General features: G+C 37.5%; 3 protein-coding genes across 7 annotated transcripts; 1 reads left to right on the top strand and 2 right to left on the bottom strand.

Moving 5' to 3' along the window:
* Nucleotides 1-1,492: 1,492 nt before the first annotated feature.
* Nucleotides 1,493-4,997, top strand: LOC137748359 (uncharacterized). Its single transcript, XM_068488504.2, has 7 exons — nucleotides 1,493-2,390; nucleotides 2,789-2,921; nucleotides 3,013-3,066; nucleotides 3,176-3,267; nucleotides 3,800-4,035; nucleotides 4,210-4,380; nucleotides 4,465-4,997. The coding sequence occupies exons 1-7, from the start codon at nucleotides 1,699-1,701 to the stop codon at nucleotides 4,560-4,562; spliced, it is 1,476 nt and encodes a 491-aa protein (XP_068344605.2). The 5' UTR covers nucleotides 1,493-1,698; the 3' UTR covers nucleotides 4,563-4,997.
* Nucleotides 4,998-6,232: 1,235 nt separating this feature from the next.
* On the bottom strand, nucleotides 6,233-16,828 carry LOC137748522 (phosphatidylinositol-3-phosphatase myotubularin-1-like). 3 transcript variants are annotated; one of them, XM_068488686.2, is made up of 19 exons: nucleotides 16,442-16,828; nucleotides 16,225-16,305; nucleotides 15,913-15,987; nucleotides 15,218-15,289; nucleotides 14,256-14,325; nucleotides 13,605-13,654; nucleotides 12,531-12,820; nucleotides 12,337-12,410; nucleotides 12,195-12,258; nucleotides 11,897-11,962; nucleotides 11,543-11,642; nucleotides 11,329-11,442; nucleotides 10,571-10,740; nucleotides 10,362-10,446; nucleotides 9,483-9,686; nucleotides 8,216-8,275; nucleotides 7,989-8,053; nucleotides 7,552-7,831; nucleotides 6,233-6,804 (listed from the first exon to the last, which is right to left on the bottom strand). In XM_068488686.2, exons 1-19 carry the CDS (start codon nucleotides 16,550-16,552, stop codon nucleotides 6,286-6,288), a joined length of 2,550 nt encoding a protein of 849 aa, XP_068344787.2. In that variant the 5' UTR covers nucleotides 16,553-16,828; the 3' UTR covers nucleotides 6,233-6,285. The 3 variants fall into 3 exon arrangements, with proteins under 3 accessions (XP_068344787.2, XP_068344788.2, XP_088539228.1); XM_068488687.2 differs by lacking the exons at nucleotides 15,913-15,987; nucleotides 16,225-16,305; nucleotides 16,442-16,828 and having other exon boundaries at nucleotides 14,263-14,325; nucleotides 15,218-15,274; XM_088683102.1 differs by lacking the exons at nucleotides 15,218-15,289; nucleotides 15,913-15,987; nucleotides 16,225-16,305; nucleotides 16,442-16,828 and adding an exon at nucleotides 13,930-14,018 and having other exon boundaries at nucleotides 14,256-14,305.
* Nucleotides 16,829-18,421: 1,593 nt separating this feature from the next.
* LOC137746800 (uncharacterized) lies at nucleotides 18,422-21,756 on the bottom strand. Of its 3 annotated transcripts, XM_068486810.2 has the most exons (3): nucleotides 21,568-21,756; nucleotides 20,863-20,935; nucleotides 18,422-20,760 (listed from the first exon to the last, which is right to left on the bottom strand). In XM_068486810.2, exon 3 carries the CDS (start codon nucleotides 20,691-20,693, stop codon nucleotides 18,876-18,878), a length of 1,818 nt encoding a protein of 605 aa, XP_068342911.1. In that variant the 5' UTR covers nucleotides 20,694-20,760; nucleotides 20,863-20,935; nucleotides 21,568-21,756; the 3' UTR covers nucleotides 18,422-18,875. The 3 variants fall into 3 exon arrangements, with proteins under 3 accessions (XP_068342911.1, XP_068342910.1, XP_088539223.1); XM_068486809.2 differs by lacking the exon at nucleotides 20,863-20,935; XM_088683097.1 differs by lacking the exon at nucleotides 20,863-20,935 and having other exon boundaries at nucleotides 21,572-21,756.
* Between the last annotated feature and the right edge of the window lie 4,691 nt (nucleotides 21,757-26,447).

The raw sequence follows: 26,447 nt of genomic DNA, 5'->3' as shown, positions 1-26,447 counted from the left end.
GAGTCTAAAGGAGAGGTTCCTAAGGTCTAATTGGCCAACTGTTTCTCGATAGCAGGGCAGTTGAGCTTGGCATTCCAATTTTCATCCCTGACAACTTGTACGACACCTGGTTCGACTCTTTTAGATCTAAGAATCCGAATAACTTTGTTCGTGAGAATCGGCTTCATATGTTCAAACCTAGATGGCTTTTAAAAAAAAAATATGAAAAAAACAATAGAGAAATGCTAAGGAGTCTCTCTTAAAGTGTGATTCTCTATGAACTTTCTGTCATCTTAGAGTCAAAATGACCACATAAGCAATAACAGTAAAAAAAGATAGCAGCAATGTTTTCCAACCGAGAAGCCAAATCTGATGTGACATGATATGGAATGACATCTCTCCCCCTTGCTGCCAAATTTGACAACAGCTTCAAATTTTTTTAATTAATTATTATATAGCTTGAATGTTAAAATGGTCCCTATGTTTAAGTAAATGGGTCAATTTAGTCTATGTTTTCAATATGGCCAATTTGGTCTTTGTTTTATCTCTGTTAGCCAATTAAGGACATTTCCATATAATCTCTGTAAAAAAATATAAATTATTATAAACTTATATATAAAATTATAATTTATTTAATTTAAAATGAAATAAAATTAAAAAATAAAAGAAAAATTATTCTCCTCCCAACTCTCTAACCTCCTCCCTAACATTATCCCCTCTTTTTTATTTTTATTTTTATTTTTTATATCACAACTTTAATCATTTTTCAGAATTGGAAGTTGTATTTCTTATATGAGTTATTTCTCGTTAATTTGCATTTTTCTGAAAAGAGAAAGAGTAATTATTTCTCATATGATTTTTCAAACGAATTTTTTAAAACAGATTGGAAATGTCATTAATTGGCTAACGAAGACAAGCAGGAGAACTATGACAGCCAAATCGAAAACACAGGAACTAAATTGGTCATATGGCTATAACACAGGGACAATTGTGACATTTAATCCTTATTAAATACTTTTTATTAATTTAAAGCCTTGCCTTTTAATTTCTTTTCATTACCTATGCAATGTATAAATATTTTTATACCTTTTAATTCACTTTCTTTTATTACCAATGCAAATAAAATAAATATGAATTTTTATTTTATGTTAAAAGTTTGACATATCGAATAGAAACAGAACTTTAAAAGATATCAAAGTGCCACATAAACTGTCAAATTTAAATTTTATATTTAAAATTTAACATCTTTTTTGATAATGGTCTTACTGTTTAATATTAATTTTCGTACCAACAATATAGGGAACTATTATTAACACTCCAAAAATCTCATTCTACACTCTTTATAAGTGTAGTTTTCTTACTAATTATAGAAAGTTTGGAGTGCAAAATGAGATTTTTAGAATGTCAATAACAATTCCCAGAGTATAAACATAGTGAAAAAAAAAACATTAAGAGCTACAGGGTCCCACTTTTGACGTTTCTCAACAAAATAAATGTGTAAGTGTAACCAGACGTTTGGCGGAGCTGACGGAACCATTACCAGACTGATTTATATTTTTCTGTCAAAGAACCGTTACAGACTGATGACAGTGCCACAATTTCCCAAGTGACCGAATCCCTAACCCTGTTAACCCTTCCGTTTCCATCTCCAACGTTCCGTCACTTAACCTCAAACGCCGTCGTCTCCGTCTCTCTCATCAATCTCAAACCCTAACCCTAATGGCGTCCTCCGACAACTTCCCGATGATCGACGCCTCCTCTCACCTCCCAGCTCCAACGCGCCCCGCCGACACCATCGACTCCGCCGCCGCTGCCAACAACGGCAATTTCTTCCCCCCACCCTTCCCCGACGACATTGATCGGAGTCCGAACCCGACCCGAAACTCCAACACTAAACGGAGCTCTTACTACAATAAAAGATTCAAATCTTCCTCCGCTAACCCTAACCCTACCACCAGCACCACCGAAGCCGAGTCGTCCAGCGGGCCCGAAACGGCATCGCAGCGAGGTGACTATCGGAAGGACCGCGAGGAGTGGAGCGACACTGCCATCGGGTGCCTTCTAGAAGCTTACACCGAGAAATTCAACCAGCTGAACAGGGGAAACCTGCGGGGGAGGGACTGGGAGGAGGTGGCGGAGATGCTCAGCGAGCGGTGTGGGACCGGCGGTGCCAATAAGTCGGCGTACAAGACGGTAGAGCAGTGTAAGAATAAGATTGACAATTTGAAGAAAAGGTACAAGGTGGAGCTGCAGAGGATTACTAGTAGTGGGTTGGGTGCCAGTCACTGGCATTGGTTTAAGAAGCTTGAGGTCATTTTAGGGAGTTCCGTTGCTGCGAAAGGTGGCGGTGGTTCGGACGAGGAGCGCAGCGTGGGCAGAGCCGGTGGTAATGTGGCTAAGCAACTGAAGAGGTATTGTAAATTGTAGTAATAAATATGGTTCAAGTTTGTGGTTGAATCCAAGAAACTTTGCTCTGCTAGGTTTTTAATTTTGGATGAACCATGAGAACGTGAAATATACGAAACTGGTTGAACTTGTTTCTCTAGTTAGTGTTTGCTTCTGTTCATGTCATGAATCGGATATATTTGTGCCATTGGACTTTTAAAAAGTGCGCCCGCCGGAATAAAGTCATTGCCATTGGTTCCATGTTTCGGTATTGTTACTGCTTGTATATGATGGTGGAACTACTTTATAGGGTTTCTTGCTCATATGAGTAAAAATGACATGTCGGGTGTGTTCGGTTAATGATTATTGGTTTTCTTTTCACAAACAAAACATCTCATGGAGCGGCAGATATTTCTGTTGGCAGATACACGCCAGGCAGCGCTGCTTTTGGAAACAACCTGAAAGCCAAGTCGATGCCAAATCTAAAATGGCGAAGAGTAATGCTTAAAATTAGTGGTGCTGCATTAGCTGGGGACTGCCAGAGTATTGACCCCAAGGTGCGAGTTTTAGCTAATACGCTACTGAGTTTTATAATATTAGATTATTTGTGCTGAATAAATGAGCTGACCTGCTTCTCTTTGTAATTAGATAGCAATGCAGATTGCTGGGGAAGTGGCAAGAGCTTGCCACCTTGGAGTGGAGGTATTTCCTGAACTTGTATTTCTTTTTTACCAATGGTTCTGCTTCCAGTACCTTGTAATGTTTTGGTTTGTGTCATAACTTAGTGTTTTGTATTCTATCCATTCTAAAGGTAGCAATCGTTGTTGGAGGCCGTAATGTCTTTTGTGGAGAGACTTGGGTGTCTTCTACTGGATTGGATAGGTCTACAGCATACCATATTGGGTAACGTCCAAATTTTTTTTCTTTGTGTGGTCTACTTCTGTTCAATTATAATGCTTGAATATCATCTTCATTATGTTCCAATGGTCAATAAGCAACAATATCAAATTTCTAGTTTTGACGGTGTCTTAACAGTTTAGTTATTACTTTTATTTCCAAATTTTATTCTGTCAACTTGGTTAGTAGTCAAATACAATGTTACATAATCAAAACTAGGTTGGGGTACTTAAAGGGAGCTGCTTTTGATTTGAGCGTATTGTTTAGTGGCCTCTGTGGATCTTTAGGCTTGGTTGTAAAATTGCTGGGTTTGCTAGGTTTCACATATGCTGGCTGTCTGTGCAGAAGTTTTGCAGGGGTCGCTAATATCTATTAGTCTGAATCCTCTGTCTACTTCAGTCCAGAAAAATAAAATCCCTTCTTTGCTTCCATCTTTGCAGTTATATCTCAACTTCTTCTACAAATAAATAAGTCAACGTACTTATAAAATCTGAATTGGTAAATGCATGCTGTTTCTCTAACGTTGATTTCTCATCAGTATGATGGCAACAGTTATGAATTCTGTAATACTTCAATCAGCTTTAGAGAAGGTGGGTCTTCAGGCACGTGTTCAAACATCATTAACAATCCCAGAGGTTTCTGAGCCATATAACAGGCTTCGAGCCATACGACATCTTGAGAAAGGAAGAGTTGTTATATTTGGTGGTACTGGTGCCGGCACTGGAAATTATCTTTTCACAACTGATACTGCAGCAGCCTTGCGAGCATCTGAGAGTAGGAGTCTACCCTGCCCCCTATCTATTTCTTTTGTATTCTACTTATTTTATTTTTCTCTATGCTCTTTTTTCCTTTATTTTTCTATTTCATCTATCAACCTATATAATAAATATATATATATATATATATATATTTATATAATATTATATAATTATTTTATTCTGGTGTCAGTTAATGCAGAGGCAGTCGTCAAGGGCACAAACTTGAATGGCATATATGACTCTCATCCTGGTAGCAACAGTGCTAATGTTGATATAATTTGCTATAGGGAGGTTGTTCCTAGCAGTAATACCTCCATGGATGCCATGGCATTAACATATTGCGAAGAGAATCGAATTCCGGGTTGGTCTCATTCTTTCCTAATTGCACATGTTTTAGCAAATGTTAAACCGTCATTTAACTAAAAATAATGTGCTTTCTCTGTAGTTGTGATTTTCAATCTGCTGGAACCTGGAAATATTTCAAGAGCTCTATGTGGAGAACAAGTTGGCACTTTGATTGATCAGACTGGAAGGATAATTTAATGCATATGGAGCCATTCCTTCCGGTGTTTGGGAAGTAGAGTGTAATTTAATACGAAATACTGGTTGTCCACTCGATGGTCCGATAAGTATGTCAGAGTTCCTGTTTCTGTGGGTCCCCTTGTGTTTGCATCGACGTGTAATTTCTCTCAGGAAACTTCAGAGTATGTCGGAGAAAGCGATGAAGCAGGTGAGGTATGGGTGTTGGTTTTGTTGTGAATGCAAAATCATGTAGTAAGAAAGCAAGGAAGCAAGCGGGGTAAGGCCGGTTTAATGTAGATGTGAACGGCTGTGAAGAAAACAAGTAAGCAGGCGTGTAACTGGTAAATCATTTTTTTTAGTTGTAAATGAAAACAGAGTGTATTAATAGCAAGTCTTTACTAAAAAGATTAATGGGATTACAAATGTGATCGCCTGTTTTCAAGCAGTTCTTGACAATCATCACGCGAGTTTACGTTTTATGTATCTAGCTGTTTCATTTTTGTTTGGTACACCAGAGCTGAAAGTTTGAGTAAATATCAGTGGATGGGTGTTAGAGTATTGCATTAGAGTTAGGTTACGCTTATGCCTCATAGTTCCCATTGAATGGTGGAGTTTCGTGTTTTACAGATACCGATGGCGTGCAACGCTCGCCGGCCGTGCATCAACGATGGTAGGGGGTGTTCATGAGTTGGGGTTCTGATTTAGGATTGTGAAATCAAAATAATGTTAGTGGGTGGAAGATTAAAGGGCTAAAATCAAGGAGGTTTATTTCACTTTGAGAATGTTTAGGTGGTCGTACCTCAGTTAAGAGAAGATTAATGCACAGGGTTCTTATCGAAATGCATTCTGCGAGTCGTTGATACAATGTAATCGCGATTTTGAGCGTCACCGGTTCGGCAAATCGCTACTTTCGCACACGAATCGATCGACATGGCACCCGTACACCACATTTACAATTCACACGGGGATGAGTATTTGGCTAAAAAAGGGGGCTCAATTCAAACAATTACAAAATCATTTAAGTCGGTCTGGATTTTCACTAAAAGCAAAATTTTATTGCATCCGGAGTCCTGGTATACATCATTACTGGCAAAAACAACGTTACAATACATAAATCGGCTCGAAAACTAGCCTCATTTAGGAGATAAAATTGCCGCCTTCAAATACTAACCTCATTTAGGAGATAAAATTGCCGCATTTACAATTAACCGTACAAGCACCAACCAAAAATGTAATGAGCCACTTAGTACTACGGTGTAGTAATGTTCATTTTTACTTGTAAGTAAGAGACCTTAGGTTCGATTCTCATAAAAAATGAAGTTGAACCATATTATTATGGCAAAGCCATTGAAGGGTCCTCACTCCTCAGCTAACTCTACATCCTCTGTACAATATATCTTGAGACCCATATTCATATTATCGGTCCGTCCTTCGTCGTTCCTCTCGTGTTCACTTTAGGGCATCCTACCAAAAATCTTGGAACTATCCTAAAAGAAACTTTGAACTCTATATGGGAATTTCCAACGTTGCGGGAGTAGTGAGGTTGGTCTAATACCTCCAAGAATGCTCCAAGAGAGATTATATTCACACACCCCAAATTACTTCTCTCACACATTTTTAATTTTTTAATATTTTCTACACACCACTAACATTTGATAAAAAAATATTAAAAAATTAAAACGATGTGGAAAAAGTAATTTGAGGTGTGTGAATATAATCTCCCATTCTCCAAATTTAGATACTATTATTTCGGCTGGAAATAGCCATCGTAAATAGCAAGTTTATCAAAATCCTCGTAGTTAGCCTTTAGTCCGAGAAATTGGCTACCCAACTGAGCACAACCAGCGTCTGGCCACCGGCAGCCCCCACCTCGCATGCTTAACGGGCATAACGTTTCACATACTCGGCCGACTGGGTTGCTGGAAGCATCATCATCTGCCATAACTGTGATCGAAACAGAGAGGTCTGATTTCTCATCGCGCTGCACGGTGCCATCCGCTTCTCTTTTTAAATAGTAAGGTGACTTGTGCGAAGGTTCAATTTGGCTGCTCTCGATGTCAACGGTGCAATCTCCACTGTTTGAAAAGTGGACCTTGCATCCCAGTGATTGTACAGCTCGCTTTATGGCCTCACTTTCCTTGGTTGCCCTCGTGGCCATCTGCTTAACTGAGCTGCTAACTTGCTTCTCATTTTGCAGTTCTGCGGTTAATGATTCCATCACGGTGGCGATTTCTTTAGCTTTCCTTTCTGCCATTTCTTTTTCCTGCAAGGAGTTTTAGAGCCAATGTAAAATCTTATTATTCAAGTCGCATAAGCAAAGGTAACGTGCCATTTAAGTTTTGGGAAACAAACGATCAGAGATGTACGAAACATAAACCACCATCTTCCACAAACATACTAGGCTTGCCAATAAACAAAAATTTGTCAACTATACCAATCCCTCCTTGGCCTTTAAAATGTTTAGATCAACATCATTGACCTGCTTGACACACGTACACATTATATTCAGGTTGATTTACCAAATAATTGACCTACAATCCAAGCAATAAAATAATCATTTCATATTGACATGAAGAATGGCAAAGATGCCGAAAAGCCACTTGGGCTCAATTTCACAAATAACAATCTACAGTAAAAAGTTTTGGCTGACATGATGATCAATGGCAACTGACAGACGTTATGAATAAAAGATTTAACCACAAATATTTCAAATTGTTTTTGTTTTCATTTCCTAATCCAGATTGTATGCATTCTTGCTGCAGTTTAGCTAGAATCTTGATCAGTTGGTTTTTCGGTTTTCCTAGAGACCAAAGAGAGCCGTATTCTTGAATTTCTATTACCCAAAAAAATGGGGCAACCTAAACACGACGTAATTATTAAATAGGCCAGATACAACATGGCGCAAGCTCTACACAAAGATCAAGAACGCTCCCTCTCTTAGAATAAGACTAGAGAAGGGAATTTAGAGGAAAAATTTTAGAAGCCAGAATCCAGAAGTAAGAATTATTACCTTTTGTAGTTCAGAGAACTTAACATCCATTTGCCTAAATTGAGCTTCAACCCCTCCAGTTTGAACCTCTGAGGGACAAGCCCAACGAAGATGGAATTGAGGCCAGAGAGTTGGTGCTAAAGCTGCTGCTGGAGGTAACAGTGGACCATCGTGTTTTAATGGATCATAAAAGTAGTTATAGTGCACATGAGAACTTCCCTGTGAAGCACGTAAATCAGCCAAATATGCCCACATGCATCCACAAGCTTCAGGTACACCACATAGCTGCCTCTCCCTTTCACTGAAATACATAAGCAATCGGGAAAAAGTACTTTCAGTACTTGAATAATAGTCTGCGTCAGAAGTCTCTGGGTCAACTATTCTATCAAATAACTTTTGCACGGTCAACTTGTTTTTCGAGAAGAGACGCAAAACATGCTTTATTTCAAACTTCTTACCTATTACAGAAGAAGTTTCCAAAGCGACACGATAGAACACAGTCCAATAGATCAACCAGAAATGCCTTGTAAAAAAATAGTAGAAACTTTAATGAGATATTGTTCCCTGACCACAAAGGAAGATTATAAAAACAGATAAAGTTGTTCCATGACACATTCAACTGCATTCGTGAGCAGTTTCATCAACAAAAGAAAAATGAGTGCACTTATGAAAGAAGGATGCATACCGAAGAGAACTCAAAAGCAAAAGGATACATCCGCAGCAATTGTGAAACACAATCAACCCACTGCATCAGAAAAGCATAAGATTAGTGACTACACAGCAGAGAAAAGAAAGAAAAAAAAAGTTCTGGTGCAACATGTTCGAAATCTCAGACCATTCCTCAAAATTAAGCACTTGGCGTTGTTTCAAGTGGACAGGACAAACTTGATAGAAAAATGTAAGTTGACTGAGAGTGAACCGCTGCAGAAATTCAACAGAGAAGTAGTAACACTTCTTTGACAATTTTGGTAATACTTGATTGCTTATTGACAGTAACTCTTACATCTCTCAATTAATAAGCGTGGCTTCTCCTATTTACCCACAAGACAACATGAAATAACAAACAAACGATGCATTTCTAACCAGGAACCTCAAAAACATATAGAATTGCACAGGTTGTACTTTATTGTAACCAATGTTGCATGGGTACTCTGTTTTTTTGGGGTTATTGGGAGTATCAGACTCGGATACCCCTTGATTACGTAAAATCGACTATCTGTTGAATACGGATGTTGAGGACACCAGGTGGATACGGTCAAGGAAATGATTGGGGTGTTTTGCAACTTCCTTTTAAAGAGGGGTCAGATTGGCTATTTTTGAAAAGGCCAAACGTCACAAATGATCCTTGTGGTTTATGGTAATTGTTACTTGAAGTGCCATGGTTCAAGTTTTGTCAATTTTTCCGTTATGATTTATTTAAGAAACCAACTTTGGTCAAGTGTTCAATTTTCTTCAATTCGTATAACTTGGCATCCACGTGGGCTTCACGTTCAAGAGCATTATCTTCCTCTATCCAATCTCACTTATAAGTTGGTATATGAAACAACTTTTGTGGGTGCATTAGAGAATTGAAACAAAGATTTTTTGGGTTTACTTGAGTGAAATTATCGTGATTCCAGATGATTGTGGGATTGGACATAAAAATACTAAAATGCCCATGTACATGACACACGTGGTTGCCAAGTTACACAAAATGATGAAAATTGAACATTTAACTAAATTGATAGTAGAAGTAAATCACATGAGAAAATTTTAGTACACCACAAGGACGATGAAGAAGAAGAAAGCCTGTATAAAACTTGAAGATGAATCCTTGATTTTATTGTGTTCCATTTGTGTGAATCAATTGATATTTGTTAATACGATGAATGAGTTCTTTTTTGGCTTAGAAGTATAAGAATAGTGAGTTGAATTTTAATGCACTAATTATGTACCAATATAAAAAGGCACACCTGCAGAAATATGGGAGAATAGTTATTTGAATTCTGTGAATGAGAAGGCGCTTGAGATGCTGACTGACGACTGGGTGATGATTGGAGATTCGGAGCAGAGTACTGCCTTGTTAATTCAGAAGGCATGTTGCCACTTCCTGCTGGCATGCCAACTCGATCTGCAAATGGGTGACCAAATGCTAGCCAATCTTTCTCAATGAGTGCCTGCATCAAAGCAAATAATTAAAATATTTTATAGTCACTTCAAAATCAAAAAGGAAAATTGTGAGTCAAAAGACAGACAACCGTCAACAACCACATGTTTAAACTAAAACACTTCAAGTCATACTTGTGTCTGACTGAAATCAGGTGATAAAAAAATCTCTGGGTGTGGTCTGATTGCCTTCTACAAATGGGACCCCCACCTATTACGTAAGGAATTAACAGAGGCCTAGACAATTAGACACAAGTGTTTTAATACTTTAGGTAGTAGTGTTAAAAAAATGGAAAGGTTGTGTCCATTTTTGAAGTGACCCCAAACCTCAGGGCTGTATTTTGTAATTAGCTCTAAAAAACAGTTAATGATTCGACTTAGAATTCACACTTTAATGTACCACTCTAAATCCCCCTAAACCTCACTAAATACAAAACCATTTGTTGATAAAATAAAAATTAGCAGCTGTTCATGCCTGCAGTGCAATTGACACTCCAGTGTCAAAAGTGCAGAAGGACTACCTCCAGAAGGCCCAGAACAGAAAAAGAAATGCACTCCCTTTAACATAAATGTGTTCCTCTTACAGGTTTTTCCATATGTTTCCAAAATAATGCATATACCCATGAAATCGAAGAAAAACTAGCATCACAAAACAGGGTATCTTTCCAAGTATGTCCAGCAGATACCTGAAACCCAGTTAAAGTACGATAGTATGGATCAAGCAACAAATTGGCAAGTGAAATCAGCTGAGTGGTCCTGTCCCATCCATCACTAAACAAAAGAATTGCAAATTTAGAGGTTAAAACACCAACAATGGACTGATAAAACAAGAAAAAAGAAAAATGGAAAAACTGAAACAGCCAGTTTGATAAAGTACAAATATAATAGACCTTACCTACAATGTACAAGCACTGATGCCGACTCCAAAGCAACACGAGCAGCAATCCAAGCAGAACCAGCCAAGACACTTTGAACATGTATTAACCAACCACTGTCCCCCAAAGTTGACACTGAAGCAGACATACTGCTAAGGTTGCCTCCACCCCACGTCCATCCACCATTTCTCTGTCAATATTAACAAGTAAAAAACATAAATTATCTCCCACATCAAATAACATTTTTTTATTTATTGATCAAGAAAAAGGCCATAACAAACTTGATCTTTCACCACTATAAATTTTATCTAATAAATTTTTTTCCTCTCAAAAGAAAAATATTCACATTCCCTGTTTCTTAGCAAGCCTTAGGACCCGTTGGAAAAGACACTTTGAGACACATGGGGCCACAGGTCCACAACCTCTGAGTTCTTCAAAAGTACTTCCATTTCACTTTCAGATATAATCCATCTACTTTTAGAATTGACGCCTTCTTTTATATTATAAATAACTCCCATTTGGTATCAACCATACTTATTGCGGAGTTTAAAAACCATAATTAAATAAAGTTTTACATGTAGACCTGATATGAGGTCAGCTCTCAAATCCTTACTCTACCCATCAATACAAGTAACTTTGATCTTTGACCAAAAAAAGAGTAGCTTTGATCAACAAATACAACATACTTTATAGCTATGCTATCAGAATATAAAAACTTAGAGAACCACAATTTAACACAAATAAAAAGCCCAGATATTCATAAGATATCAAAACTAACCAAGAAAGATGACATTCCATCCGAAGAAGCTGCACCATGAGTGTCTAAGTAGTCTCTGAGTCGGGCAAAGCTCTCTCTCATCGCATGTATGTTGTCTATCCCAAAAAAAACTATCTGATACACCCCCAAAAAATAAATAGTATGTTAAAGTTATATAATTTTGATATTACACACCCACAGATGCATAAATAAAAAATCCATAACTTAGAGATACCTCAGATTGAAGATAATTTGAAGATGACTCAGAGCCACCTCCCATAGCACCATTAGCTAAAGCATTCTTTCGAGGTCTTGCATCAGCTATATATAATTTCCTGGAAGATGTAGAGAAAACCAAACATTTTTACTTAAATCACAAAATATAAACATTCTGAAATGAAACAACATAAAAGAGAATGTGCTCTTTTTTGTTATTATTATTGAAACACATTAATGTTTGTTGCTTTGCAACATTGACCCATTAGCAATAAAAGTCATTAATAAGTAGATGCAACAAGAATAACTGAACGTGAAAAAGTAACACTGAAAAAAGTTCGAAGCAACAAGTTGAAGAAAAATTATAACTTACCTCCGTTTACCTCTTGTACCAGCAAGCTTAGTGCAAAGTGCAGCAACAATCTTTTCATCTGTGTTGCTGCAGACAAGTTAATGCATGCGAATATGCGATCAACACCAATTTCATAAAAATCATGCACAATATAGGATAGTATATAGGTGCTCTAAATTCCAAGAATTAAAAGTAAACTATATATGTATGATATCATTCCTTTACCGGGTTGTCCTATTGACAGATGTCAACCATATCTACTCTGTGTGTGTGCAAAAGGTGATAGGAGATTTCATTTTCAAAAGATAGATAATATTACCTCCTCATATTCATCATGAGACCAACTAAGGGTTGGGATGAGCGTGCAAGAACTGCTCCAGTTTCTGTAAGTTGCCAAGAACGTAAGGACAAAAGGGATGAATAATACAACAAACAGAGCAACAAAAGGACTTTTTGCATACTTGGATCACACCATGTAACTACAGGCAAGCGACCTCTTGCTCGGAAGTTGGAAGCTTGGAGTACTTCTTCATCACTAGCATCGGCAACCATGAAAAAAATTATTAGTTGTGTAGTTCCAAGGAATGAAGTAAGCCTCATTAAACCTGGAAAAACTTAGGGCAGAAGTATGAAATGATGGATCTTAAACTCTTACGTTATGGATTTTGGAACTATCAAGGCAAATGGATAACTCTGGCACATTATATAGCTGGAATTTATACTACTTATTCTCCACAAATCATTAGAAAATGTGAATGAACCATCTTCAATCATATCCATCGATGGTCGTTGGAACCCTTTTCCAAGAAGCCGAAGATACTCATTTAGTAACCGCACCTTTGGGCTGGTGTTAAAAAATTTGGATGGTCCAGACACAAAAGCATAAAGATCCCACAGATTTGCTGGCTTTGTACACCTTACTAATGCATCAAATATTGCACGTCTCTGCAAGTTTTTTGTTTTTAAATACCCATGTTAGACAACTGTTCACAACTTCAAATGCAATAAGCAACTAATAATTTACCATGATATTGAAAACCTTTACACACCAGTAAGATTCTTTCAAGGTTATGGGCATAAAGTATAGACACAAGAAAGGCACGTACATAAATCGCTTAATCTCTCAAGTTTAATTGTTTATGTACTCTATAGATAATACTTTTTTTTCTACACATGTGGTCCAGACATCCAGAAGTGCTGCCCTGGCAATGACGCTGCCAATAGCAGTAACCAATTTGGCTTCAGCTGTTACTGGTTGCAGCTTTAGCTGCATTTATTAATTTTATTTCCATCGCAATATGGGTGAGACTGGCCAACATATAACTCAAATTCTGTCATTTTTTGAAAATTTTAAGCTAAAGCCTCACTTTTCATGACATGCAAAGGACAGTCCATCCCCCCGTACCGACCATCAGTATTCACTTTCAACTGATATGTTAAACGTAGTTTCAGCTATAATAAACTGCGAGTGTTCTTTATTTATGACGACTACTATCAGTTAAACATTCAATCTAATGAAGAGCAGTCAAGGGATATTATGAAGTGCGATTTGATGTAAAAAAGAAAAAGTTTGTCTTAAATTGATGATATTAGTTTTTGAGAGTGATGTTCAGTTTTGTCACAACATTTGCAAAACCATAGATATAAAATATACAAAACCTTTAACAGATATAGACTGGAATGGACCACAATGCAAAAGTATCGAGAAGTATTCACAAAAATAATTTACCTGCCTTGTTTTAGGACGAAACCCAAAGACAATGGTCCTCATGTCTTTACCTGCGAAGTATAAATGCATAAAACTATTAGTTCTCTCAAGCGCAGAAGACCTATCACTGGACTAACAAGCTATATTTACTGAAATATATGAGTATCAACGCAAAGGATGCCATGAGCAACTAGCCATACTTGGACCCACCACTCCAGTAGCGACTATGAAATTAAAAAGAGAATTTTTCTTGCACAAAGTATAGACAACTGCACAACTTAACCTTATTAAATAAAACATCTTAATCTCCCAAAAATCAATTAATGAAGAGTCATAATTAACTAACATAATCCCTTCTGTCAAGATGGCCATATGTGGGAAGGTGAATAAGAACTGTTTGAGAAAATCAAAGCAGACCAGGGGGAGAACTTTGGCCTGTATAAAACCAACAACATTTAGAGGCAGTGAGCCAAATAACAATGTCATTGCAACGAACACCAATACTGTAGTGGTCTTGAGGATTTCTATATTGTTTAACAAACATATCTAACATAGAAACCACACCTCTTTTCATAACAAAATCTTCAAATGATACTGAATCTCACATGATAACCAATTAAACAACAAAAGAATTCATAAAAATTTACATAAGTACTTCATATTAAATCGTACCAATGACCTGAAGAAGTCGTCTTGATGGACTCTTTTCAGATTGACGAGGGGTTGACTGATTCTTTACGACCTACAAAGTCAAAGAAATACAATGAACTGGCTATGTCCACATCCCAAAGAGAAACACTATAGGTGAAAACGATATTGAAAAATAAATAATTGACAGAGTCTGATCACCAACAGACATGTATGAACTGTCTTAAAGCTCTGTCATCTCACAAAATACGGCAAGAAGTGAATTTATTCTCTCAAAACAAAAATGTGACAAGGAGTGCAGAGATAGATGGTGCAAAAGAATGTCAAAATGGGCAGATCACTGGCGTATTGGTGGTAGATCACCTGAGAAGTGGAACAAAGAATTGGGAAAGCATGAAGGACAACACCTGATGGAGTTGGAAAGAATTTGGATGGGGGGAGCTTTGATATTAAAAATGTAATCAAATATTTCGTATTGACACATGGCATGTTTACTTACTTGGAATGGGGTAAGTCATGAATTGAAGAAGGGAAAGAAGGAATGTGTATGGGATTGACTAGTCCCCCTAGTTAATATTATTCCTGATTTTTCTGATATTTGATAACAGATTTTAATGAGGAACCCACACTTTTTTTTTATTCCATATGAGTTAGTAAACACAGGGAAGTCAGAAATTAGAATAATTCCAATACCCATGTTTTAGTAAATGCAAGAAAGTCAAGACCCGGAAAGATTTTCCATGTAAGTAAACATGCCCACGATTCTTTTTAATAAAAAAATATTAAAACTACTCACAGTTAAAAATATGTGACCAGGCATCTCATAAGCTTTCCTCAATTAATTTCATCTCTAAATCTTTCAAAGATGCAAGACTCTTAGAAAGGTTATAGATACAAATGTATTGGAGATTGGAGCACCACAGACAAGTTTATCACAAGACTTGTTTGTCTACAATAAAAATGTATAAATGGAGATTAGAACTTACAATTTTGGTGAACTTCTCAATTGTTGCCAAAGGTATCGTGCCAAGCGCAATAACATTCCTTGTTCCCTCACTCTAAAAACAAAAGTAAGAATATCAAATTAGCTATGTTGGGTATACATGGGAACAACACATACACCAACAACATCATTATATTGCAGACGATTATATATATATTTATGTACTATATCTTTTACATTCCTCATAACTGCAAACAACTTATGCGCTAACAATTTCACTAGCAGTAACAGAAACAAGTACAAAACCTGACAAATGCAATGGCTACTACAAGACTTTTTTCTTTTATCCTTTTATTAATAAATCTTGAAGGTTTCTGTCTCCCTTTTTTTTGTTTTTCAATTTTTCCATCACCTTCTTCCTTCTCATCATATGCACCAATTGCACAGATACTCACTCAGGTGATTGGCCCAAGGGGTAAATTCCAGACCTTAAATAAAACAGCATCTGCACGCACATATCTAATTTCTGCTCCCCCAATCTCATCTGTTTCAAACTAACTCTTCTAACAGAACTCACTCTAGATTGCCGCATTACTAACATGAACTTCTTTGTTACCAAAATTACTCCTCTTCAAACATGAATTTCACTCGGGGCATGCATTAAACAAACAGAACGAAACTTCAGAATGAAATGCACTTGAAAATAGCACATCTTCACATATCACATGAACCACTTACCAGGAATAGAAGACGAAAATTGGTCACTATCAAGGTCCCTGCCTCATCCGTATTAACAAGAACAACTCCATACCCCTAAAAGTAAATTTCGAATATCAGAAAACTTCACCGGCATCCCATTAATTAATAAAGAAAACACCAAATTACATCCATCTTTGTTCGTACTTGTAATTAATGACAAAGGAATCCTCCACAGCTATACTTAATTAATCGAGAATTCGGAAATACAAGAAGAAAAGAATTATATTGTAATTAAACTATTAGTATAAGAAAATTCACTATTTCAGCTTATTATTCAATAATCCAATGTACCTCAACTTGGACTTGCTCGGCTTCAAGCAAGCACTCCAATTTTACATGCGAAACGGACCGAGAAATGGACCGCGAAACAGGCTGTAAAACAAAATTAGAAAACAAAATGTGGGAATTGAAGATTACGAACAAAATTCAAAGTGAAGGAGGAACAAAATTTGAATAAAAATTGAAAATTCATGGAGAAAGAACCCTAGAAGTGGAGAGAGACGAGGACCTCAATGGTCCAGTCGAGGGCGTCCCAGAGGCCAGTGGCCTCCATTTTCTCGGACTCGGAAGAGTCCCTGAGAGGCGTTGATCGACCTGAACGGTGCTTCGGTGCTGCCATGCCGCAAAGGACGCCGTTTGTCCGACTTTCGACAAGATAATGGAAGAGAGAGAGAGAGAGAGAGACGTGAGGTTTCTCGTCGTTTTATTGGTTGTTTGTTGTTGGCGGTGAATGAATCGGCGGAGGGAGGGAGGGAGGGGAGAGGGCTTTACCACCAGCCTTTCAAAGAAGTAACGGTTCGCAGCTTCCCCCAAAAAAAAGAAGTAACGGTTCGCACGCGATCTATTTTATTCAAATTATTATTTTATTATTATTTGCGTGTACGAACCACCCTTCACACACTCTCGCCTTTTGGGTTGGTAAATGAATTTTAATTTTACTAAAACGGTAGAGCCCAAAAAAAGTAACAAAGCATATGAGGGGAGCAAATGAAGGCCTTGAAAACTTTATCATTCAACAGCAAGGGATATTTTTAGGTGAGAAAAGTATTGGCAGGAGAGCAACTTTCATCGAGCTGCTAAATTATGATAATGACGGTATTTCGTATCATGCAAGTCCTTTTTATAGATAAAGTTTGCAATAAAAGTTGCAAATCAACAAAAGTTTGCAACAAAACTTACTCTAACGTAATATTGGGGATGGTCTGCAAAAGTTGCAAATCAACAAAAGTTTGCAACAAAAGTTTGCATTAAAATTTAAGTTTTAATGCAAAAGTTGGAGATGGTCTGCAACCCAGAAAACAACTAACAAAATCTTATTATGATACAACTTATACCCAATATAATATTGGGCATGATGATATCATATGATCATATATCACAATATTAATGTTACAAAAATTTCAGTGTAACAATGGAAAGTGGCAAAGTGAAGAGAAAAATATTAATACATGAGAGGCGGGAGAGGAATTTTTCTGTTTGAATGATGGAACAAGGGCACTTTTGCTTATATAATTTATGATGTCAGGGTATACTTGATATTAGATACATATACTTTCTTAAAAAAAAAAAAAAAAAAAAAGTGTGTATATAACTGCAGTCGTAGCTTAACAATGAATAACTTGAGTTGGGGCATCAGCCCCAGTGGGCCTTCATCAGGTCCATCCACGGGTAGGGTTCACAACCGAGCGCACGCAGTTAGGGTTTAGAACCAATCGCACAACAGCCCATCTTAACATGGAAGCCGAAATGGGGAGAATTTGGAACCGATAGCACAACAGCCCACCTTTAATTGGCATTAGCCAGAACTACTAGTTTGTTAGCTCTTGCTGTTTCAAGGCTCGCAGATGAATCCCGCGGCAGCCTCACCAATATCACGGTAAAGGCCGCGCAATGCGCGGGAGGAAGAGCAGAGCAACCCACTGTTTGGTGTAGGGATTGCAGATGTAGTAGTTAGCTGGAAATTCCGTGTATTTGCAGCAACAAACTAAGTGATCAGACGTCCTACCACATGCGGTCTAAGGTCACCGTCTTCAAAACAAGGGATGAGACTCAAAGAAAACTCACTTTTCTCAAACACTGGGTCACTGGACGTCGAATACACCAAGGTGGCTCTTGAAAAATTACGTTCAAGCTGGAAGATTTACTGATGGCCATGAGCTTTACACGTCGAGCACACCAATGAAAAGACCACAATTGTCTCACTAGTTACAAGGCATGTTCTCTTTACAAGTCCATGTCTGCAGCTGGTAACTAAGCCTGCAAAATTTTTTGAAACCTAATTTGCAGACACGCATAGCTGCTAGTAAGATTTAACACTAACCTTCCCAAACTGCCAGAACCCACTTGTAAAACATGTTACATACTAAACCACTTGTCGAAACACCTTCATAAATCTGACGGAAACAAGGTAATGCTTACGGAAAACGTGAGGACCTGGTAACACACTAGGCTAATGGTCGAAAAACAAAGAGGGATTCGAGACAATCGATAAATCGAAGAGATACATAGTTTATATGCCCTTGACCTCACGATCACAATACATTCGCTAAAAAGGAACACAGAGAAAACCTTTTACACTAGATTTACAAACATTATTTTAAAAAAAAAAACGTATAGCTGATAAATATACACCGTACACAGCTTAATTAAATAGGGCAAACCATGCTGTGTGAAGAAAAGAATAGAGGAGCCATATTCCACTGGCCAGAAATCTCACCAAAAGAAAGAATGTTTGCAAGCCCGGGCTCTACCTTTTATCTTACCAACGATGACTTCTAATACAATCTATATTGAAAGTAGCGGCTGTCTCTCCAGGACCAAGCAATGATCAATTTGTCCAACAGCATCTCGGAATCTCATTCACTAGCCATGTAAAAGCATTTGCTTAACGTGGTTAGTCGTGGAATCAAGATTTTGGTAGTTTCCACGATCTGAAAATTATACTACCCATCCACATCCAAAAATTCATCATACATTCTACTGCTTGCACTCTCTAATAGAGCTTTTGCATTGACTTCTCTGCCAAATCTCCAGACATAATTCAACCCGACAAGCAGCTCTGTAATTGTTGCTTCGATCTTTTGCTGATTTGCAAAGTAAAGGGTTTGTACCAGAAGCACATGTGTCCTGGAAACCAAGCTTTGCTGTTCAAAGCTCCTCTCGGATTGCCATCTAATCATATTGTGAGCAAGAGGCGCCAGCCACTCTAATATTCCTGCCATTGCCTCATTCCACTCTCCTGCAAGAACTGTATCATAAACTGATGAACTCAAGCTCTTACTGTAAGGCTTTAACCTGGCCCGCAATGTAGCTCTGACGTTTGCAGGCAACATATTGTACAGGTCATCTCTTGCATCAAGACCAATCAAGTGAGGAGATGCAACTAACTTCTCAATAACGATAATAACATTTGCATAGTGCAGTGCTAAGGCAGCAGCACCAAGGGTTTCGGGTGGAGCATCCAAGAACCTGCCCTTGGAACCGAAGATTGATGGACCAGGATGAATTTTGTTGCCAGAGGATAGAACGTTGCCACTGGTATCTCTGGCAACATTGAGAATTGATGAACGAACACCATCTGAATTCAAGTAGCAATTGGTGACAGGTGAACTGTTTGCAGTTATCATACATCCTTTGAAAGGTCCAACTTGAGTCAACCTATTCGACTTTGTATGCGGTTTCTTCTCGTGATTAGGGAGTGAATGATCATAAGACTTCCACAACTTCCTAACGGCTCGATTTGTTGCAGCAATTGGGCCTGATTTTGTTGTTGACCTCCCAAGAGGGCCCGAGTAAAAGTTGACATCTCTATTCTTTCCTGAAATAGGACCGGACTTTGCAATCGAGCCACCAAGTGGACCGGAAAAGAAATTGTTGGTTTTCTTTGTTTCCGGTGTTGGCCCTGATATATTGCTAAACCTCCCAAGGGGCCCTGAAGCAAATCTTGGAAGACCATTCTCAGATGGACGTGCTGAAGATTGCATTAGTACAGAAACTGAATTGCTACGATTAATGTGATCAGAATTAATAATTCCAGAATCTTTGGTATCACCAGCGTCTGCCATTTGTTGAATTCCAAAGACATGCTTGATCCTACTGAACATTGTGAAGAGTGCTCTTGCCAAAAGGATGACTATGTAATCATAAGTCCTGTTCCACAGAGAGACATCTTTCAAATTCTTCACTTCCTGCCGCTTCCACACCACCTTCTTCTGAAACTCAAGTAAATTTAACCCATCTAATTCATCGGATCCTTTCATTCTCCTCAAAGTTTGTTCAAGCTCTGTAAGCACTTCCATTTCTTCATACAAATTTGCATTTGCTGAAATGAACTTCTCCATCTTCTTAGCTTTCCTTTCCATCCGCTTGAAAGAAAATTCCCATCCATATGGGTCAACACCATGATTTATCCAATCAGTAAACGCATTCTCGAAACTCTTCAAAGCAGGATCGGTACAATTCTTCGCAAGCCTAGCCACAGATTTTGCCACATGGACCATATTCTCAATCAATTCAGCGCATATTAACCCTACAATGAAATCGTCATCCTCTGACACAAGCTTTTTTATGCCCACTGAATTTGTGATTTCTTCACTAAGCCTAGCAACCTGTTTATCGCTCAGAAATTGCCATAGATGGACCAGCTTAGACATCAAGCTTGCAACTTCAAAGGCCAAAACTGCAATCACTGCATTCTCAGAAGCAGCCTCATGCTTCTTTTTAGTCTTCCACAGAGTTCGAAACCATGATTCTGCAACCATTCTTCCACCCAGGAAAAGATTTTGATATATGATCCCTAAGCCGAACCCAGAATCATGTTTCTTGACCCTGTATAAAATAACAAAACTACGATCAACTACATAAACTAATAAAATACATATACTGCACTTCATAACATAAACTTGAATAAACAACCGAACAACTTCCTACCAATTTTAATTTGCTTTTGCTCAAGGGTTTCAATTTTTCGAAAGCAACAAAACACTAGGATTTCAATAATTCCCTACATCCAAGATTCAGAACAAGTCAAATGAAAAAAAGAAAGGAGGAGACAAAACTACTTCACTCAGCAAAACCGGTTCGATCAGTATTCATTATAGTAAAATCTGCTTAGCTGATGCATGAATGGCAAACCCAAAGACTCTCTCAACTACAAATCTCAGCATTATTCACATAAATTTCTACTAATCTCAGAATTATTCACATAAAAATTATATATAAAACCAAAACAAAATAAATATTTTAGCAAAAAATTCAGAAGAATATACCCTAACAAAACATGCAAATCACAGAAAACCTAAAACCCAATACACCAATCAGTACAAAATTTCAAGATCCATTTATCAAAAACCCACAAAATTTCATTGCAATAATAACAAGATTATTATTACTATTTCTACTTGCATAAATATAAAATTCAAACTAAAAAATTAAAGCCAAATTTGCTGATTTATGTATAACAGTCTTTTATATAGTTCTGCAAATCCACACTCACTACAAAGTAAATTAAAACAATTGCGCCTTCCAAATTCTGTGCTCAAAATTTCAAATAAATTAAAACAAGAAAAACAAAAGTATGATCATATGCACCAAAATAAAATTAAACAAAATAAGTATACATGTAATAAAACTCACCGACCAAATGAAGACGAACGACTAAACGACTAACCAACGAATCTTTTAATCCAAAAATTAAAAATTACATCTGTGAGAGGATGAGAGGAAGTTAGAGAGAGAAAGAGAGGAAGTGGCAGGGAAGCTGCAGTGGGAAGAAGTTGAGCCACACCCCACATGGATGATGGAATGAAGAGAAGCAGAAAATGTAGGAAGACCCAAAACGAGTGATATTTAAGATACATTACTAATTTTCTGCCTAATTTGCTTTTGCTACCCCTCTATTCTCAATTGTTTAGACCTACCTACCCATAATTTCTCGTATCCCGTTAAATTTGTCCCTTATCTTTTGCAAAATATACTTTGAGCAGAAAGTATTTCATAATTTATTCATTCTATTCTTTTCAGTCTTTATTATAGGTGGTGTTTGGTTATCCTCGAATGCAAATGTGGAATTGACAAACCAATTCTCATTCCAGTGGAGATTATTTTTTTTCTTGATTCCCAAGTATCAACAACAATAACAACGAAACTTTGTTCTACTAAGTAGAGTCGGCTATATGAATTCTATAATTGTACTCGATTTTGCACCAAGTGGTCAGTTAGTTCCAAGTACTCCATGTCATTTCTTAAAATCTCTTTCCAGTCTTCCTTGGTTTTTCTCTACCCCTCTACCCTGAGCCTCTATCTCATGCGATTTCTCTAACCGGAGCCTCTGTAGGTATTCAGTTCATATGTTCAAATAGAGTGGCTGCAATTGAAGATAAGATGAGAGAAAATCGATTAAAATAGTTTGGATATATGAACTAAAGACCTATAGATGCAATACTCGATGTCAATTATCTTGACTTTTATAATTTAGCCATGACATAATTTCAAACTTTCATCCAACGATCCTAATCGTTGTGAAGTTAAAAGGTGTTACAAAAATATTCTAGAGAGCAAAATTATGGAACTAATGTTATAGTTTTACTATATGGATATTTTCTCTCTAGCTGTATCTTGGTGAGATGACTTGAGAGTGAAGGCTTAGTGGTTGACGTACGACTGACTTTATGGGTTTCGATACTTTAAACTTCAAGAAGTGATGTTACACGTACCAATTAGATTGAGGTCACATAATATTAAGGGCTAGTCTAAGGGGTGTAGCATGGGAAATGATTAAGTTAGTGGCAAGGGTAGTTGGCCATGGAACTCGTCATGTGAGGCTAGTCTGAATTTTAAGTCAATTTCTTCAGAATACAAGTGAAAATAGTTTTTATTTTTATTTTTTGGGTAAAGTACAAAAAACTACCTCAACTATTGATGTCACGACACTTTCATACCTCATCTTTTTAAAATGACAACGTCATACCTCATTTTACGAATTTGTGTCAATGTCATACCTCCGTTAGTTTTTCTGTTAATTTTTCTGTTAAGTGCTGACGTGGCTAGATACTGGGGCCACTCACTAATCCAACTGGATTAAAATATAATTAAATATATTTTTTAATAATTAAAAATTAAAAAATTAAATTTTTTTTTTTTATTATATAAAATTGTGGATCCACCCTCTCTCTCCTCTCTCTCTCTGGACACCCACCTGCATCCCCTAAACCTTCCCACCCTTCCCACGCATCCCCCCCAACCTTCCTCCCCTTCACCCTTTCTTTCCCCCGCTCTCATCTTCTATGTGCAACCTCTCCCTCAACAAACTCTCCCATCTAGAGTCCTTCGACCTCTCCGTCTCCCACCTCTGCTTCGCCACTTTCCTGCCCTGCTGCCCCTCCCTCTCAATCACCTGTCTCGTCGTCAACCACAACTTCTTCTACGTCGCATCGGGTTATGAGAAATGCCTCTGGATCTCCGCTGCGTCGAGCCTGAAGACTTGGCAGGACTCAGATCTTCGCTTGGTCGAGTCGGTCAAGGCGCATGAGGACGCTATGAATGCGTTGGCAGTGTCGAACGACGGGACGTTGTACATCGGGTTGACGGATTGTCGGATCTGGGTGTGGTCCAAACTGTTCGGGGAAGACGGAGAAGATGGGAGCAGGGTGGGATCTGGGTTGGGTGGTTCTAGTTTTGAGTTTGGAGCGGGGTGGGATCTAGGTTGGGTGGTTTTGGTTTTGAGTTTAGGGAAGACCGCGAGCGAGGGGAAGAAAGGGTGAGGGGGAGGAAGGTTGGGGAGGGACGGGTGGGAAGGGTTTGAGGGATGCATGTGGGTGTTCAGAGAGAAAGAGAAAAGAGAGGCGAGATAGAGAGAGGGTGGTGGAGGAAGGTTGGGGGGGCGGGTAGGAAGGGGTTGGGGGGGTCGGGTGGGAAGGGGTTTTGGAGATGGAGAGAAAAGAAAGAGGCGAGAGAGATGGGGGAGAGAGAGAGGAGAGAGAGATTTAATATATTTTTTTTAAAATTTTTAAATTTTTAATTATTAAAATATATATTTAATTATATTTGAATCCTGTTGGATTAGTGAGTTGCCCCCGTATCTAGCCACGTCAGCACTTAACAGAAAAATTAATAGAAAAACTACCGGAGGTATGACATTAACACAAATTCGTAAGATGAGGTATGACATTGTCATTTTAAAAAGATGAGACATGAAAGTGTCGTGACACCAATAGTTGAGGTAGTTTTCTGTACTTTACCTTTATTTTTTTTATTTTGTTTTATTAGCACACCCACATCACATATTATTGAATACGCCCACTTGCTTTCTGTTGTGCAGGTTGCACAGATTTGTGCCTTCACCATCTGCGATGGCATGCAAATTTGCAAGCTTTGGAGATCCTTTCCTCAAATCCTTAAGGAGCAAAGGAGAAGCAAATAAACAAGCATCCAAGGAGAGAAGATTAAACATGAAGAAGCAGCCAAGGAGCTTGGAGTGAACTTGAAGGCCTTCCATTTGAGTGATAACCTTGTAAACACAAGGACAAGCTTCAGGGGTTTGAAAGCTCAATCTCTCCTCTTTAATTGGTAAAGGCTCTTGATTCACAACACTATGCCTTGAATATCATGGGAATAAGAATCATTTTTGAGTTCATGCCATCTTTAATAGTTAATTTTATACATGCTATGCTCAAATGTTCTTAGTTAGACATAATTTTTCCTCCATGGCATGCATGTCCTATGCAATTCCCTAAACTTTCTTAAAAAACGAATGCTAAAACTCTCCTTTATAACAAAAAATGATTTGCAAGTCATTGATTGTCCTGGAGATTAGGACCTTCCTACTAAGTTCAAGGCTATCTTTTCTCTCCTTATTATAGAATATCGTTTGTAAAAATGAAAGAAAGATTAAAATGGCGTATCAAAATGAATTTTTTTTGTCGAATATCAAAATTAAGAGAATTATTTTTTATTTATTAGTTTATGGGGTTATGCAATGAGCTAGGCAAGAAAGAACAATTTACCCCCAAAAAAAGAAGAAAAAGGAAGCCAGTAAAACACAAACCCTAAATACAAGGAAGACCAAGGACTGAAATGCAAAACCCTGAAAATGAGAGATCCACCACAATCATTAATGGCGACCACGCGGAAACAAATCATTTTACCTTCTTACCCCAAGCCTTTATGGCATATCTGGACCACAATGTTTGAAAGAATAAATTTACTTTTCTTAAATCTCTTTCATTTTTTTTCTTTCTTGTTTAAACGGTTACGACAAAACATGTTAATATTATATTTTGAAATTTTTATTTAAAAAAAAAAGACAAAATAAGTTTGAGAGGAAAAAAGAGAAAAAAATAATAATAGGAGAAGAGAAAATCAAAGTCCATGTCGAACGGGAGAGCTACATGCAAATCAAAGCAAAGTGCAAAGTCCAAATGCGTCAAAGACTCAAAAGTATACACATGGATGATCGATCCGAACAAGGGTGGTCCGGAATCAAGAAAGTCGACGTCATTGTGGAGCATAGCTCAAGGTTTTCTCAGCACACCAACTTTCACTAATCAGTAGTTCCCCTACTTGGTATTATCTTCTTATCTAAAAGCCTAATTAACCTCCACCTTTCTTTTTTGTTTGTATTTTTTAACAAAAATGATTGTCAATTTTGGTCTTTATTTTATAGGAAAACTAATGAATTTTTTTTGAAAACTTCGAGTTTTAACGATAAGGATAAAATAAAAGGTAAAGTGAATAGCACCAGGATTGACTTTTTAGTGTAAAAATATGGTTTTTCGTTAAAGTGAACATTACCGCGGGCTTTTCGTTAAAACTCCCTTTTTTATTAACAAAAATGTTATTTTCACCGTCTATTTGTACTATCTTTCTAATAGAAATGAGACTCACATGTGTTGGTGGGTCTTACCTTTATTAGAACAACACTACTCTTTTTTTAATACATTCAATAATACCACTAAACTATAGTAAGCGGTATTCATGTTGGTCACCTTTGTTTGACTGTTAGTGTGTAAACACAAGTTAATTAGGGAAAGTTGTCCTTATGACTTTTTAAATGATTTGTGACTGGCCAATGTGTATTATATGCTAAACTAATGATGGTATCTTCTTAGTGTTTGTGCTAAGGGAACCCAAAGGAGACCAATGGTAGGCATAGCCGAACGATTGTTATGTTCAATTTGATAAATTAGGTCATATGTACTTATAATAATATATAGGTTAATGATTTCACACTTTCGATTTCGGGAAATTTGCCACCTTCCCAATTTTTTTTTATAACTTTTTCATTTTTTAGGTGTGAAATGACTTAACTAATCGGATTGCATTCAAACTCTTCATCATTATAATTTTAATTGCTCAAGATCATTTGAAGAAGAACTCGAGCTCATCTCATTACACTATTGTAGAAACAGAATAACACTCAAAAGAAGAGAGATGGCTCAGAATTACTAGAGATCAATTCAAGAAACCGTTGCACGAATAATATGGCAGAAACCCTCACCCTATGGAGGAGAATTTCT

The sequence above is a fragment of the Pyrus communis genome, chromosome 2 (genome assembly GCF_041283825.1).
Source record: "Pyrus communis isolate YQ-2024b chromosome 2, ASM4128382v1, whole genome shotgun sequence".
Lineage (NCBI taxonomy): Eukaryota > Viridiplantae > Streptophyta > Magnoliopsida > Rosales > Rosaceae > Pyrus > Pyrus communis.
This window is presented reverse-complemented; position numbering and strand designations above follow the sequence as displayed.